Here is a 14,799-nt window from a genome sequence, read left to right on the forward strand (position 1 = left end):
CTTTAATAGTTCAGTAACATGGATTATCACCGGGAGAAAAATAAAGACTTCTTTATAACACATCTATTTTTAAGCAACTCAGTATTATTGTTTGGGTTACTGTTTAGATGGTTTATTGACAGTACTCTGCTGGATGGGCTGTGAGCTAAGCTCCTGGAATCTTTTAATCACTCTGTTGCATTTCATTATGTTTATGTTGACCCTTTTTTCCCCGTTAGTGCAGTGCCCACAGGCCTCTCTGTAGTTAACGTGGTCCAGTGATCAGTGCAGGGATCCACAAGTTGGGATACTGTGTTCTGATTTCTAGCACTGCTGCTATTATTAATTATTTGCAGTGCAGTAGTGCCTAGAGACCTCAACTGAGATCAGAGCTCCACTGGACAAGGTATTGCATAAATACAAAAGGAAGAAATAGACTGAAAGCTGTTCAGAGCAGGGACTAAGTAGACAAGGCAGACAAAGTGCGAGAAGGAAACGGGCACAAAAGAGGCGAAATGACTTAACCAGAGTCACTCAGCAGCACTGTCAGGAATAGAACCTCAGTCTCCAGAGTTCCAGCCCCATGCCTTATCTATGAACCACACTGTTTCTTTAAGCTTGCTGTCTATTCTTGGGTAATAATATAAACCATACTTCCCACTTACATGGCACATTAGCATGCATTTTACAAAGGTGATTAAGTATCAAGTATCATTCTCCCTATTTTACAGATGAGGAAACTGAGGCACAGACAGGTGAAGTGATTTCCAAAGGTCACAGAGCAAGTCAATGGCAGAGCCGGAACTATAACTGAGGTGTCCTAACTCCTAATCCAGGGCACTCTTCAATAGACCACCCTTCCTTCCTCTCTTTTAACTCACTGTGTTTCAGTTTCCCACTCCGTACCATAGTGTGCCCATCTGTAAAACTGAGGCAAATAATTACCTGCCTCAGCTTTACAGACGGGGACATTATTGTTTAAGACCAATTGCCTCACAGAAGTGTGGCCATTAATTCATTTTTGTAAATGTCTTTGTAATATACCTCTACCCCGTTATAAACGCCACCCGATATAACACAAATTCGGATATAATGCAGTAAAGCAGCGCTCCAGGGGGCAGGGCTGCGCGCTGCAGTGGATCAAATCAAGTTCGATATAACACGGTTTCACCTATAACGTGGTAAGATTTTTTGGCTACCAAGGACAGCATTATATCAAGGTAGAGGTGTACTTTGATAAAAGCAGTATACATCTGCAAAATATTATTATTAATGAGCCATTCCAAATGATTCATATTTGCTTAGTTTAATATATACTAAGAAGAGCTGTTTCCCCCTCTAAAATATCAGCCAGTACAGCATGCCTCCTATAAAACTGAGAAGCAAATGTTTGTGTATAGAGTTGTTTTTAATCTGGAGCAGACTCTTTGTGCTATAGTGCAGCCTGGCTCAGTGGAAACCCATTAGATTACTTTAGTGGGCAGATGGTGTCAAAGAGTCAGAAGTATGTAACAGCCTCCTGCTGTGCCCGTGTTCAGTATGCAAGAAATCATCTCATATCAGACAACTGCTCCAGGGGACACAGTGAAGCACAAAGGAGAGAGCAGGACACAGCTAGAGTCACGAGCCCTTACAAGTGCTTGCCCCAAGATGTCGGCAAACTACCCCAAGTAACGGAACCATAACTGGTAAATGACGGAGGCAGTGAGGCAATGGTAAACGAGATGTGATCTGCATTTGTGCCGCAGAGGGACATCTTCAAATGTGTGGGACACCCCTTTACACATATTAACCCTCAATGTGCCTCTGGGAGCTGGAGCAGTATAATTCACCCTTTCACTGATGCAGAAACTGGCATTTCGAGAAGCTAAGACCAACTTTTCAAAAGCATCCACTAAGTTTGGGTGCCTGTGGCAAGAAAGCCGGGACATGGATTTTCAATAGTGGGCCTAGGACTAAACTCCAGGCACACACACCCTGCGTCCCTGTGCTCAGCTTTTAGCCACAATGTCATGCTTCTCTCTAATTCCTACCCACAGTCAGACTGTAAACAGCCAAGGACCAGAACTGTAGGCAGAGCCTACAAGTGCTTAGTGATAAAGTCAATTTAGTTGGAGTTGGTCCTGCTTTGAGCAGGGGATTGGACTAGATGATCTCCTGAGCTCTCTCTTCCAACCCTAATCTTCTATGATTTTAAGTCTAGTTAGTTACAATCCAGAGTCTCATGCATTTGTCTATAATGTGGACTCACTGACGCAGTGTTAGTACCTTCTGAAACACTCCTTTTGTGTGTGTCCATGTGACACTCTTCTCCTCTACTTACGGTAGGATGAATTATTCTAATGTCATCATATGAGCCAGATGCTCTGTGCCGGCTTCACAAAGCAGGATATTTTGCTACACGGTAACCAGTAAGGTGCTGCCAAAGCATGGGTTTAAACCACATAAAACTAAAAAGGTCCTAGACAGTTTCACACACTTGAGATAAAACTGTAAAAAAGTCTTTTCCCCACCCCCACACCTACCACTCCCTTTTCTTACAATGTCAAGAAGCATTGTAATAAAGTGGCTGTTGAGAATGTGCACTGCTGCTTTCTACTGGATAGACTTAGAATTGCTCAGTTCTGTGTCACAGGCCCTTTATTGCTAACCATGTGAGGAAATTCTTCTTCAGTTAAGGTGTCAAGGGCCTGCACTTCTGAAGCAGGAGGATCTAGGCTCTATTTCTGTTGATGGTGCAAATGTCATTGCAGCTGCAGGGAGTTAAACAGGAACACGGGAAATTCCCACTGATTTATTACAAGAGAAAACACTGTAATATCTGCGCATTTGCTCACAAGTGGCCTAAAAAACAGAGCCCATCACGATATGCTACAACAAAATCAAATCTCCATTTTGTTTAAAAAAAAAAAAAAAAGTTTTTCCAGTCAGACATCGGGGCAAAAAACTTGCCGTGACAAAACATTTCTGTGGCTAAAATAGCAAATTAAAAAGCTTGGCCCTGCAGCTGCAATCAAAGGGAAGTTTTGCCTGAGTAAAGACCTCAGGATTGGCCCTGTGGTTTTTGACCAGAACAGCAACATAAGATTTATGGGTCATCCCTCTAGCCTCTGTGTTTTAACTGGATCAGCTAGAGGGGAATCTCCATGAATGGATAGCTGTATGAGGGCTGACATGCAGAAGCCAGTTCTGATTTCATCTAGTAGAGGGCAGTGGTATGCGTGCACACACACCAGTTTATTACAACCCTGCTCAAACTACTTTTTTACTTTTTCCACATGATTTTACAGCCATATTTGTCCTTGCTGTAAACACCAAAAAACTAACTACCCATTATGTACAACCTAATTAAAGGAAACCAAGCAAGATTCTTATTACAGTAAGACCAGAGATGCAGAACTTAAAAGGATAAATACAGAGATCTCATTTGTGCGTTGCTGGGCTCTACAATACACTCAAATCACTGTCATTAGTCTACAGTGAAGACAAATGGAATTACTCACCAAACCCAGCTGTGTATGGAGACCAGCGTCCCCACCAACCCAGGGCCTCTGATAATTGGGCTGACTGAGAGCTGAATGGCATTATTGCTACTGAATGGCATTGTTTTATTGTTGTTGTTTATTCTTGGGTGATTATTATTGAAACTACTGGCTGTGCAGTTTATTTCGGTTTAATTGTACCTTGGGATTTTTCTTCTTGTGCATTTTCCTTTTATAAATGACTACCGTGCCTACCGCAGTGGGAAGGTGCTTTATAAATCTAAATAAAAAGAAAAATAGGGATATTAAGTGCCACAGAGAGTAGCTCTGAGATCCGTTAGCAGCAGGCAAGACCGAGCTCGCTGGTTCAAAGTATTTCTTTGGCATACAATGGACATGAGAACTCATCTGTGTGATTATCTGGACATCTGCTTTGTTCCTCAGCCAGTGGCCCCGCACACTGCCTGCCCAATTGTCTCCCTACCTTGACAACAAGCTGCTCAAAAGGCACACATTACAGCCGCCTGAGGCAGCTAGATAGGGTGACCAGATGTCCCCATTTTATAGTGACAGTCCCGATTTTGGAGGGCTTTTCCTTAGATAGGTATCTATTACCCCCTCCCACCTCCTGTCCTGATTTTTCACACTTGCTGTCTGCTCATCCTACACCTAAATAGGACACTTTTCCATGCACCGCTTTCTAGCATGCACTAGGATTGGTACAGAGAGCGCTGGTTTCCTTTCCTTGGCTCTCCTTGGCCCCCTAACTATCATTTCCACTGTACTGAGCACCTATCTTTACACAAAGCTGGTTTGATACATTGCTCTTCTTGCAGAGCCGGTAGCAGCCTGCAGCTTTCCACTGCCCATTCACATCTGAGAGTCTACGTGGGCTAGTTTTAAATATGGTTTCTGTTGCATGCTTTGAAAGACTGTAATACAGATCAAGGAGTAATGGTCTCAAGTTGCAATGGGGGAGGTTTAGGTTGGATATTAAGAAAATCTTTTTCACTAGGAGGGTGGTGAAGCACTGGAATGGGTTACCTAGGGAGGTGGTGGAATCTCTTTCCTTAGAGGTTTTTAAGGTCAGGCTTGACGAAGCCCTGGCTGGGATGACTTAGTTGCGGGTTGGTCCTGCTTTGAGCAGGGGGTTGGACTAGATGATCTCCTGAGGTCCCTTCCAACCCTGATATTCTATTCTATGAATAACCACACTGGGACAGCTGAATGGATCAGTGAAGGAGTGTTACTCACTATGATACCGTCTTGTCACAAACCTTTCTCCTTTAGTGCAGCACAACAAATAAAGCCTAGGTGAAGAGTGATCTCCATCCGATTAGTGTTACGTGGCCTGTATATGAAATTACACTTGACTGGTGCTGGCTCAATTCCCAGGTGTCAGCACCACTGGAAACACTATGAAACTTGGCACTGGCTGACACCTTTTTTCGGAAGTCTTAGCCAGGAGGCCGAGAAATGAGGGTCTGAGGTAAAACCCAATGAAGGAGTCTTGGCATTAAGTTCAACAGGCTTTGTATCAGGGCCATTGTAGATAGGGAGCTTGACCTGCCCTCTTAAATCTTAGAGCTGGTGGGAAAGATGGAGAGAGAGATTGACTACCAATCCATCAACTTCCTGGGGCTGTCAGACTAGCTCCTTCCATGAGAATTAAATTCACTCAATAAAGGGCGAAAGCAACAATATAAAAATAGATGAATCCCCATTCTGCTATTTATCCACTTTTTCATAGAGGAAAAAATAGGTTAGCTTCCTCAAATATTGTTAACCCTACTCATGATAATCAGTGCTAGTTAAGTGTCACCAAACTGCTTAAAATCCACTTAATTTGGAATTACTATTAATAATGTAGCAAGAGACATTATGCAGAACGATGAAAATTCAAGTAATTAAATGTAACACTTCATAAACTAAACCTGCGATGAATCTTAGCTGCCTCTTCAGTCTCTCTGCAATCAGTCTGTCTGCAGTTGTGTTTATGTATCCTAGGACCAAGTGATAGACTTGGCATCTTGTGAATGCAGCATGAAGAAAAATCTGATTATCTTTAGATTCTCTCTTTTATTAAATAAAAATGATCTTTATTGAATAAAGCTGCTTTTATTAATATCTAAAACACTAGTTGGTGTCATAGAGCCTGCTGGTCCCATGGAACTAATAAAAGAAAAAGCAGAGGTAAAAATGAGAACATTACAGGGGGAAAATTTGCATTAAGTGAGTATTGTGGCTGGCAAATAAAACATCGGCTTTTCTGTGGAACTATTTAGTTTCATTTAAATTTATTATTTTTGTTCTGTTCGTGCTGAGATGAAAAGAAAGCAGCACAGAGCTTCTCCCAGATGCACATGGTGTCAAAGTGCAAACAATGACCAAGGGGTTAATCTTACTCCCCACCCTGGCATAATATCCTAAGGACTATAAATGAGCTGCAGGTGGGACAGTGAGACAATGCCTGTTTCACCAAACTGGCTTGAACCTCACGCTGGGGCCGCTGTTACTTTTGGGGGGGCTTAAGCAAACTTGTTTTGATTTCTGGCTGTAGACAACAGCACTCGAGGAAACCCCCTTGCTGATTGCATCTGTGGTTTGTTTCTGCTGAGTCATTCCACCAGCTCTGTCTCTCTCTCTCTCTCTCTCTCTCTCTCTCTCTCTCTCACACACACACACACACACACACACACACACGGGGGAGAGAATTTTCAACATATGGTAAATTAGCCATAAATATCTGTTTAAAGTTATGCAGCTACATCAACAGATACATTTTTGACAACCAACTCCCAAAAGTATTATTATTGCAACATTAACAGAAAGAATATTTGTTTCCTTATCAAAAACAACAAGCTTGTGTTAACCAAAACAAAACAAATCACAGACTGTGAAATGTTGACTAGACCTACTAACCGTGAAATTCAACCGTGGTCTCCTGTCTGAAGTTACCAGAAAGAGTTAAAAGAAAAAGAGAAACATTTTTAAAATCAAACTCAGGGTTCTTTAATTACAACCACAACCAGCAAATACAGAACAATTATCCCTTACCAATAAAATAAATCCTGTAATGTTTCAGAGTAATGCTGCAAAAGAAGTTATATTGTGCATGCACTTTATATTGCCATTTTCAATATTCTTATTCACAATAAATTCCCCATTCTCAGAGCTCCCATTGACATCACTCGGAAACATGCCCACGCAGCTCTTTCAGAAACGGTTCACAACTTAGTGGAAGATGGGAACGTAAAAGAAACATAAGCCTATATGCTTTGTGCACTCATTATTCCCACTGAAAAAAACAGATAACAGGAGTGAGTACCGAGGTAGTTAACCAGGGGCGGCTCCAGGCACCAGCACAGCAAGCGCGTGCCTGGGGCAGCAAGCCACGAGAGGGCGGCCTGCGGCTAGCTGTGAGGGCGGCAGTCAGGTGGCTTTCAGCAGTGCGCCTGCAGGAGGTCTGCTTATCCCATAGCTTCGGCAGCAATTCGGTGGCGGGGACACTGATGGTGCAGCACCAGCGGACCACCCGCAGGCGCACCGCCAAATCCACTTGACCAGCGGACCGCCCGCAGGCACGCAGCCGAAAGCCACCTGACTACCGTGCTTGGGGTGGCAAAAAACAGAGCCGTCCCTGTACCGGACGTTAACTACAATTACAACCCACCTCTCATGCAGGCTCTAATTGCAGTAACTAGGTATTTCATATGGGCTGTCGACCATATTCTGATATCCGTGTAACCCCATGGAAGTCAACGGAGTTGAGCAGATGTAACAAAGGCTAAAGTTTGGCCCTATGTGTACAAAAAAAAAAAAAAAAAAAAGGAGAAGAGGATTATGTGATGTAACTGACACTATTGGGAGGGTTCAAAGAACAATAAAATACAACATTAATAATATAAAACAAAACAGGAGAACATTTGTTGTATCCAAATAGCCATCTGCTTCTATCAGATGTTTATATCTAAAACAGTCAGGGTCCAATCAAACAGTATTGTTTTTGCTCCTTGGGAGATTCTTTTTCCTTTCCTAAATTAGGAGATTGTCATCACTGCAAGTGGAATTCCCACCTCTCAAACCTGTGGGGAACCCCCTTAGGAAAGTAATCCTATCTAACTAGTCTGCCATGCCCCTACATTTTATAACAAATGGTCTTCAGCACCTGGGGGAAGCAGAAAATCAAAGCAGAAGCTTTATGGCCAGAGAAGAAATTGCCTTGGAAAATGATCTCACAGGAATATGTCTGCACCTCAGATGATGGAGGAGAAGGACAAGGGATGCTTAGGACAATGCATGAGGACAAAAGACCACTTTGACATTCCCTTGCTGGCACCATTTTGCTCATCTCAGCTTGGGGCTGTTGTTCAAAGCAGTGGTTCTCAACCAGGGGTATGCAGAGATCTTCCAGAGGGTACATGAACTCATCTAGATATTTGCCTAGCACAGCAGGCTACATAAAAAGCACAAACAAAGTCAGTACAAACTAAAGTTTCATACAGACAAAATGAGAAAGTAAGCAATTGTTTAGTAATAGTGTGCTGTGGCATATTTTTATGTCTGATTTTGTAGGCAAGTAGTCTTTAAGTGAGTGAAACTGGCATATGCAAGACAAATCAGACTCTTGAAAGCAGTACAGTAGTAGGCTGAGGACCACTGGTTTAAAGTGAAGGTTCTCCAACATTTGACAGAAGGTTTTATCCGCCAAACATGCATGCGTAACACCTCTCAGCTCCATAGCTGCTGGAACTAGCTATGCAGCGGGTCCTGCAGCACCCCCTGGCTTGAAGTGGTTTCCATGGTATACAGGGTTTACAGTTTGGTTCAATGGCTCTCAACACCCCCACTATAAAAATTATTCCAACACACCTGCTCAGCTCCCATTGGAAGAATCTTAAGTGTGCTCAGCACCGCTCAAGTAACGTTCAGCTCATTGCAGGACAGGGCCCCAAAGAGATATTTGCTGTTAGAGGAGTTATCAAAGGCCCCATCTTAACCCCACTGAAGCCAAAGAGAGTTTTGGCCTTTAAACAAGGCAGCCCTTTAGCACTAAAAACATGGACAAACGTCCCTGTGGTTGAGCCTTTTTATTTTTGGTTACTTCAGATTCAGAACTTTACTACTGAAAATCTCTGAAGAAGTTTTCTATAGTTGGAGACTGATTCTGTTCCCATTGATATCAATGGCAAAACGGGGAGCAGGATTTGAGACCATAACTGGAATTGTACAGCCACACACCATACATATTTAGGTACACACATCACATTATTATTCACAAGTAGTTCTGCTGAGAATGCTGAACTCATTAAAGAAAACATGACAACATTTCACCTCTTCAGTTTGAGCTAATTTCCCCTTTCACAGGATAAAAGCAAAGCAAAACCCATAAATTGTGCTTTTCAAGTCTTGGAAATGTGTAGTAAGGAAGCCTTGTTACCATGCTTCAAAGTAATCAACAACAGACCTATATACACACACACACACATTAGGCAACTGACTGCTATTACATGTCAAAAAGTGTCTCTCTCTCTCTTACAAAACTTTGCCATAATGTCATAAATGAAAGTAGCATTTCTATTAGCAACAAGAAGATATCAAATAAAGAATTATGCCCTGTAGCAATAATTACTGATTATTTTTTCAGTTTTCCTTCTGTTAGGGAGATCAACCTTTTGCACAGTGTCTTCTAATTCATATTGTAAGTCACCAGAAACCTCTGGTCTGATTATTCTACATCACCATAATAAAATCTGAGTCTGTTACCAGATATGAAAATAGCTATGTACCTAGAATATTTTTTTCTAAATCACAACACAACACAGACCCAGCAGCCATACAACAGCATGTTATCAATTCTAAAATGCAAAATAAGCAATACCAGTGATTCTAGAAGAACTACTAGTAGGATCAGGTGTATGTAATTCAAAAAGTGCTGGACTTAATGAAACTTCACAGTTTGTATAAGAAACCTCAGGTTGTAGTTTTTGCATTAGTATATTTATTTAACAAAATATCCTTACCAAATCCAATTTTCTGCCCAGATTTATCTTTCAAAATAGCGTTGGGTGGTTTAATAGTTAAAAATAAAATCTCAGATGTATATTATTAATTTCTGATCCAACCAGCAAACCATCAGTTTCAAGCAAATAATTTCTGTGGGTCTCAAATACCACTTTTATTCCAAGGTTGCAATGAGTTTCAATCAAACGCAAATCCTCTGTTAATTCTCAGTGCTAAGGGTGCAAATAGAAATACACCCAAAAATATAGGAAATGAAAAAGTTAGTATTGTCACTGCAGTGTTTATTGATTAAAAATACAGATATTGCTTGTAGTAAAATACACATTTAGCAGCCTAACTAGAAATCAAAAGCTACAGATTTGTAAATGTGAATGAAATAATCTTAGAGCAAGAATCATAATCTTTCTAGTCCCTAACTTTAGTGGGTTTTCATTTGCAACTTTGAAATTGCACTCACATAGGGATTTGCATTTAATGTACTTCGGGTTGTTTTGGGAGTTCTTAAATTTGTTTTAAAGATAGAAGAGGGAAAAGGAAAATCCTTACCTGTGCAACTGTGGAAATACAGAACTGTGTGCACATTTTTTTCTCCAGTCAATAGATTTTAAACTCATCCAATCTTTAGATACACAAAAAATATTAAGTCTGGCACTATACAACTGCACTATAATAGTGCTGCAACTTTGAAGTGACACTGGCAATTATGTAACAAAAAAAATTTTTAAAAAATACTTCACTGCACATTGTAAAAATATTTTAAATGAGTTTTGTTTAAGAAATTACAGGTATAAACTCATATGACCACTATTCCTCACTGAGGACTGGCGCCCTGTAAATTCTAAAGCAGTAACATTCAAGCTGGTTTTTAGCTATTCAGGCACAAACAAGTCCTTAATATCTTCCCAGCAGAAAATGTATATCCCCCACCCCGCTATTTTGATAACTCAAGAATGAATTAAAAGATTTTCTTCATGCACTGAAAAAATTAACTGATTTATGGGCTGAGACCAAGCATCAGAAGCTTAAGAATAAATGGAGAATTTTTGATTCCAAGAAAGTTGTGGGTGGGTGGGGTGGTATGTAACTTGTAAACTTTTTTGTAACTTTATTCCAGGGCAACACAGAGAGAGGGCACTCACTCAGGAAAGATGTCAAAAAATTCCAACTCAAGTCCACATATTGAAATTCTAAAATCACTACTAGGAGACCTCAGAATAATTAACATCTCCTGGAAATTGTAACCAACCTATATTTCTACTGAAAGGATGGTATGTTAGTTAATATCATGTGTTCTAGTAAAAGACTATAGCCTGAGATACTAGGGCTTTCATCTGAATTATTACATGGGACATCAAGCTAGGGAACTTAAACTCTGGTACTCCTGAAGAATTTAAAAACCCAGATAACTAAAAACCTTTGTAGTCCACATCAGAGGTTGTCCACCAGCATTGTATACAATGAACACAGATACAACGGACAGGTCACAAATGTAGATCTGAAAGGATGGGAATTTTTTTTAGGTTGGCTTTGACAATTAACACTCGATTTCTTTTCAGAATGTCTTCTTGTGTTTGCCTAACACAAAGATTCCTCCCCCCCCCCAAAAAAAAGTGTCAGCCATAAATCCTACAGAAGACAATATCCAAGGCACCCTGAGAGGCTGCTGTACGTAAAGAAAAGAAGAAAGAAATTGCTCCTTACCTTTGGAAAACACTGCTGCCAGGCTGAGGAGGAACGGTGACAGGAGCTGCCACATATTGCTAACCCCAGAAGTGCACATCCTCATGCTTGGGTCTGCAGGGAACTTAGGGTTCTGTCTCACACACTTTGTAATCAAAATAAAAACCAATCAGCTGGAGAGGTTGCATTTTCAGAGAAGGTCACCTGGAGAGCGCAGAAGGCATTCCCTTCGCAGAGATGAATTGTTTCTTCAGTTTCGTTTGTCAACCCTCCCTTCCCCCAGAAGGGCCGGGGCTAGTAAAACAAATCCACCCACCAGCAGCCGGCTGCGATCGATTAAGACAAAACTCCGCCGATAGAGCTAGATCTTCAGTCCTGAGCCCAGATCGTCTAAAAAGTAAACAGCTCTCCCCAGCCCCCTCTCCCTCCGCACGCATCCAAATCAAAACACCCGCACTGGAGTCTGCAGGCAAAGGATCTCACACGCTAGCACAGGGCGCTACTGGGGGGACACACACACCCTTCCCCTCTTAGCAGGAGCCTCCCCCATCAGGCTCAGGAGAGCGGCTGTATTGTATAAACCCGGTCCCCACCTCCCCATTGGGAAAGCACGTTCCTTCGCGGCGCGGCGCGGCGCTAAAGTTTCCCTGGCGGTGGTGATGCTGATCAGCCCAGGAGCCAGGCTGGGTTTTAGTTCTCTCGGTCTCTTTTCTCGTTCACTTCTTTAACTCCGAGGGAGACTCTCCCCCACGCACGGTCCCTGCTCTCGAGTCTCTAATGCTTTCGGGGAGGCTGGATGCGGCGGAGGGGGAGCTGGAGACTCAGCGGGTGCCGCAGAAGTTGATCGCCGCTCAGGATGCTGGCCCCCGGCTCCCAGCTCCTCCTGCGCTGGTCCCGACCCGCCAAGTCCATTGTAGTTTGGTTTTTTTTTTTTTTAAGCCAGCGGGTTTCGCGAAATAATCAAAGAGGAGGAACCATAAACAAAGAAATAAATAAATCTCAAAGAGCCCAGCCTCTAACTAGACAGCCAGACTCACCAATCCACGTGCAGAGGGGCAGGGGCTGGTGGAGCTATTGAGCCCACCCCACTTGATACCCGGACAATCACAGCACAGCTGGGCGGAGCGCAGACAGAGCCCCCCCGGCACTCACTAAGCCAGGACCCTTCTAGGGCATTGCAGGGGCTGGCTGGCAGGTTAGCGAACCAAAGGAGATGTTACCATCTCAGTCACTGCAGGAAATAAATATGTACATTGCTTCCTCCCCCCGCCCCCCCCGCCACTTCCTCTGGCGATCTTGTCATTATTGCACTTTAGTGTAGAGAGAAAACGGAAAAGTGGAAGCCTGCCAGAGTTTGGCCCCAGCCAGCCCTCACAAAATCCTACTGGTTGAATGCATAACAAGTCTAGCTGCTCCTGTTGTACCGAAAAACAAAATCAGACCATATAGCCTGTTGCAGAAGCACCACACATAAAAAATCCAGACTTTGTCTTAAAAATCCAGACTGGGGGCCCCCACTTGAAATCTGGCACCTGGATCCACAGCACCACAAAAACTCAGATCTAGAATCTGGTTCCTGCCCGATTTTGGCTCTAGAATCAGTAATTGTACTTTTGAAATAGGACATAGGTGTTGCTTTTACTATCACCAAAAGCTGGATCCTGGCTGGTAGAAGAAACTACAAAACACTCTAATTTGGCAGGTGTATATTACCATACTGGTTTGGGTTTGGTTTGGTGATTTCACAGGTATACTGAACACTTTACAAATGACACTGACACAGCAACAAAATTAGCTATACTTATTGTATATGTATACTGTATATATTGTATACTTATTGTATACTTATTGTAATGTGTTAGAAACAATTCTCTGATCTAAAATGTTCCATAAATTACTAACTGTACAAACTGTTAAGTCTGTAGCTACATTTTTTCCCTCCCTTTGGTCAAGGATAATAATCAGGTCATTATTTCTTTAGCAGATGGAACAGCGGCAAAATCAACACACAAAAGCTCAAACTAAAAATATTGTAAGGGCTGGCAGGCTGTGTATGCTCTGATGGAGTAGGAACTCGATAAGAGATGTATGCCTTTTCTTGTCATATTAAAATCCCCATCACTGTAGCTTTAAAATGGGTTTATCAAAATAAAACTACTTCTAACCCTGAGATTTGCTGTGTTACACTTTCTATTTGCTAAGAAATACATATATGATCAACCATGCAGTAGGGAGAGGATGATTTTCATGTGTGTGCATTTCAAAGTTCATTTTGGTTTTAGAGGTATTACCAGTTTCAGATATGGTGCCAGGTTTCAGAGTGCTAGCCGTGTTAGTCTGTATCAGTGTTCAGTTTCAGAGAGATTCCCTAAACCAGTGGTCCCCAATGCGGTGCCCACGCGCCCCGTGGCACCCACTGGAACATCTATCTGAGCCCGCTTACTGGCCTGCGAACAATCATTTGCCGAAATGTGGCAACATCAAGAGGCGTCGCCGCCAAAATGCTGCTGATTTTCAATGGCATTTAAGCGGTGACACCTCTTAATGTTGCTGCTTCTCAGCAGTATTTTGGCGGATACTTGTCCGCCAGCTATGGTCCTGGGTGGCTTGTCATCCGGTGCCCGCCAGACCAAAAAGTTGGGGACCACTGCCCTAAACCCTTGGATTTCAAATGGAAAATACCTCTACAACTGGTATTATATCTAAAACTGAATTGAACCTTCTAAGTGCATCCACTGTAGGAGGACAGGTAAATAAGGCTACTGACTATATCATCATCTATATCTACCAGGTTGCTCAAGATGGATGAATTCTTGTAACCAAAGTCTCCCATATGGTTGCATGGTAATAGTTTTATCTGAGTGTTCAGGGACAAAACGCAGGTAGAGTCAGCCAGATTCAAATGGCCAAATTCAACAGTACTGCAGAAACATGTACCAGGAAATGTTGGGATCCAGACATAGGTGCTGGAACTAGAGATGCTGGGGTTGCAGAAGCACCCCCTGGCTTGAGGTGGTTTCCATGATACCTAGGGTTTACAGTTTGGTTCAATGGCTTTCAGCTCCCCCACGATACAAATTGTTCCCGCACCCCTGGTTCCAGATAATGCTGGTGGATTAGGTGGAGTTGACTAGATAATACATTTAGACAGTACAAGTATTTGTGTTCTGGGAGACAGGGGAATGTCACCAAAAATGTGTTGCATCCAGCAGGATACAGGTTTACATATTTTTTTTAAAATATCATTTTTGCAGCTGTCAGGTACCATAGTGTGTTGGGAGCCAGATTTGTTACATGTTTATTTGATTGATTGATTAATTGAGTGTGCTATTGTACTGGGGCACGTTCAAAGCCAGATTATTAAAGTGCAGTAGCAGCAGCTAAATACATTCTCCATTTAGACAATGGAATCTAGGCCCAAATTGGCAGAAACCAGGTGCCAGGTCAAGATTTTTGCAGCACTATAGTACCAGGATGCATCAGGGTCCAATTTATTTGTTTTAAAATGTGCAACAGAAGTAGCGAGATTTGGTCATCACTCAGACAGGGCTAGGACCAAGATCCTCATCTTGGTTTGATATGTGTCAATCCACCCTGAGAAATAGAAACCACAAAGAGAACAGGATACAACAAG

General features: G+C 42.3%; 1 protein-coding gene across 1 annotated transcript in view; it reads right to left on the minus strand.

Moving 5' to 3' along the window:
• Positions 1 to 12,205, minus strand: part of TMEM132D (transmembrane protein 132D) — a 424,540-nt gene extending 412,335 nt beyond the window's left edge. Inside the window, exon 1 of the mRNA XM_030583344.1 lies at positions 11,187 to 12,205. Within this exon, the coding sequence (XP_030439204.1) occupies positions 11,187 to 11,271 (85 nt within the window). The 5' untranslated portion in view covers positions 11,272 to 12,205. The remainder of the gene's footprint in view (positions 1 to 11,186) is intronic.
• Positions 12,206 to 14,799: the final 2,594 nt, after the last annotated feature.

Source organism: Gopherus evgoodei, chromosome 13 (genome assembly GCF_007399415.2).
Source record: "Gopherus evgoodei ecotype Sinaloan lineage chromosome 13, rGopEvg1_v1.p, whole genome shotgun sequence".
In the NCBI taxonomy this organism is placed as follows: Eukaryota; Metazoa; Chordata; order Testudines; family Testudinidae; genus Gopherus; species Gopherus evgoodei.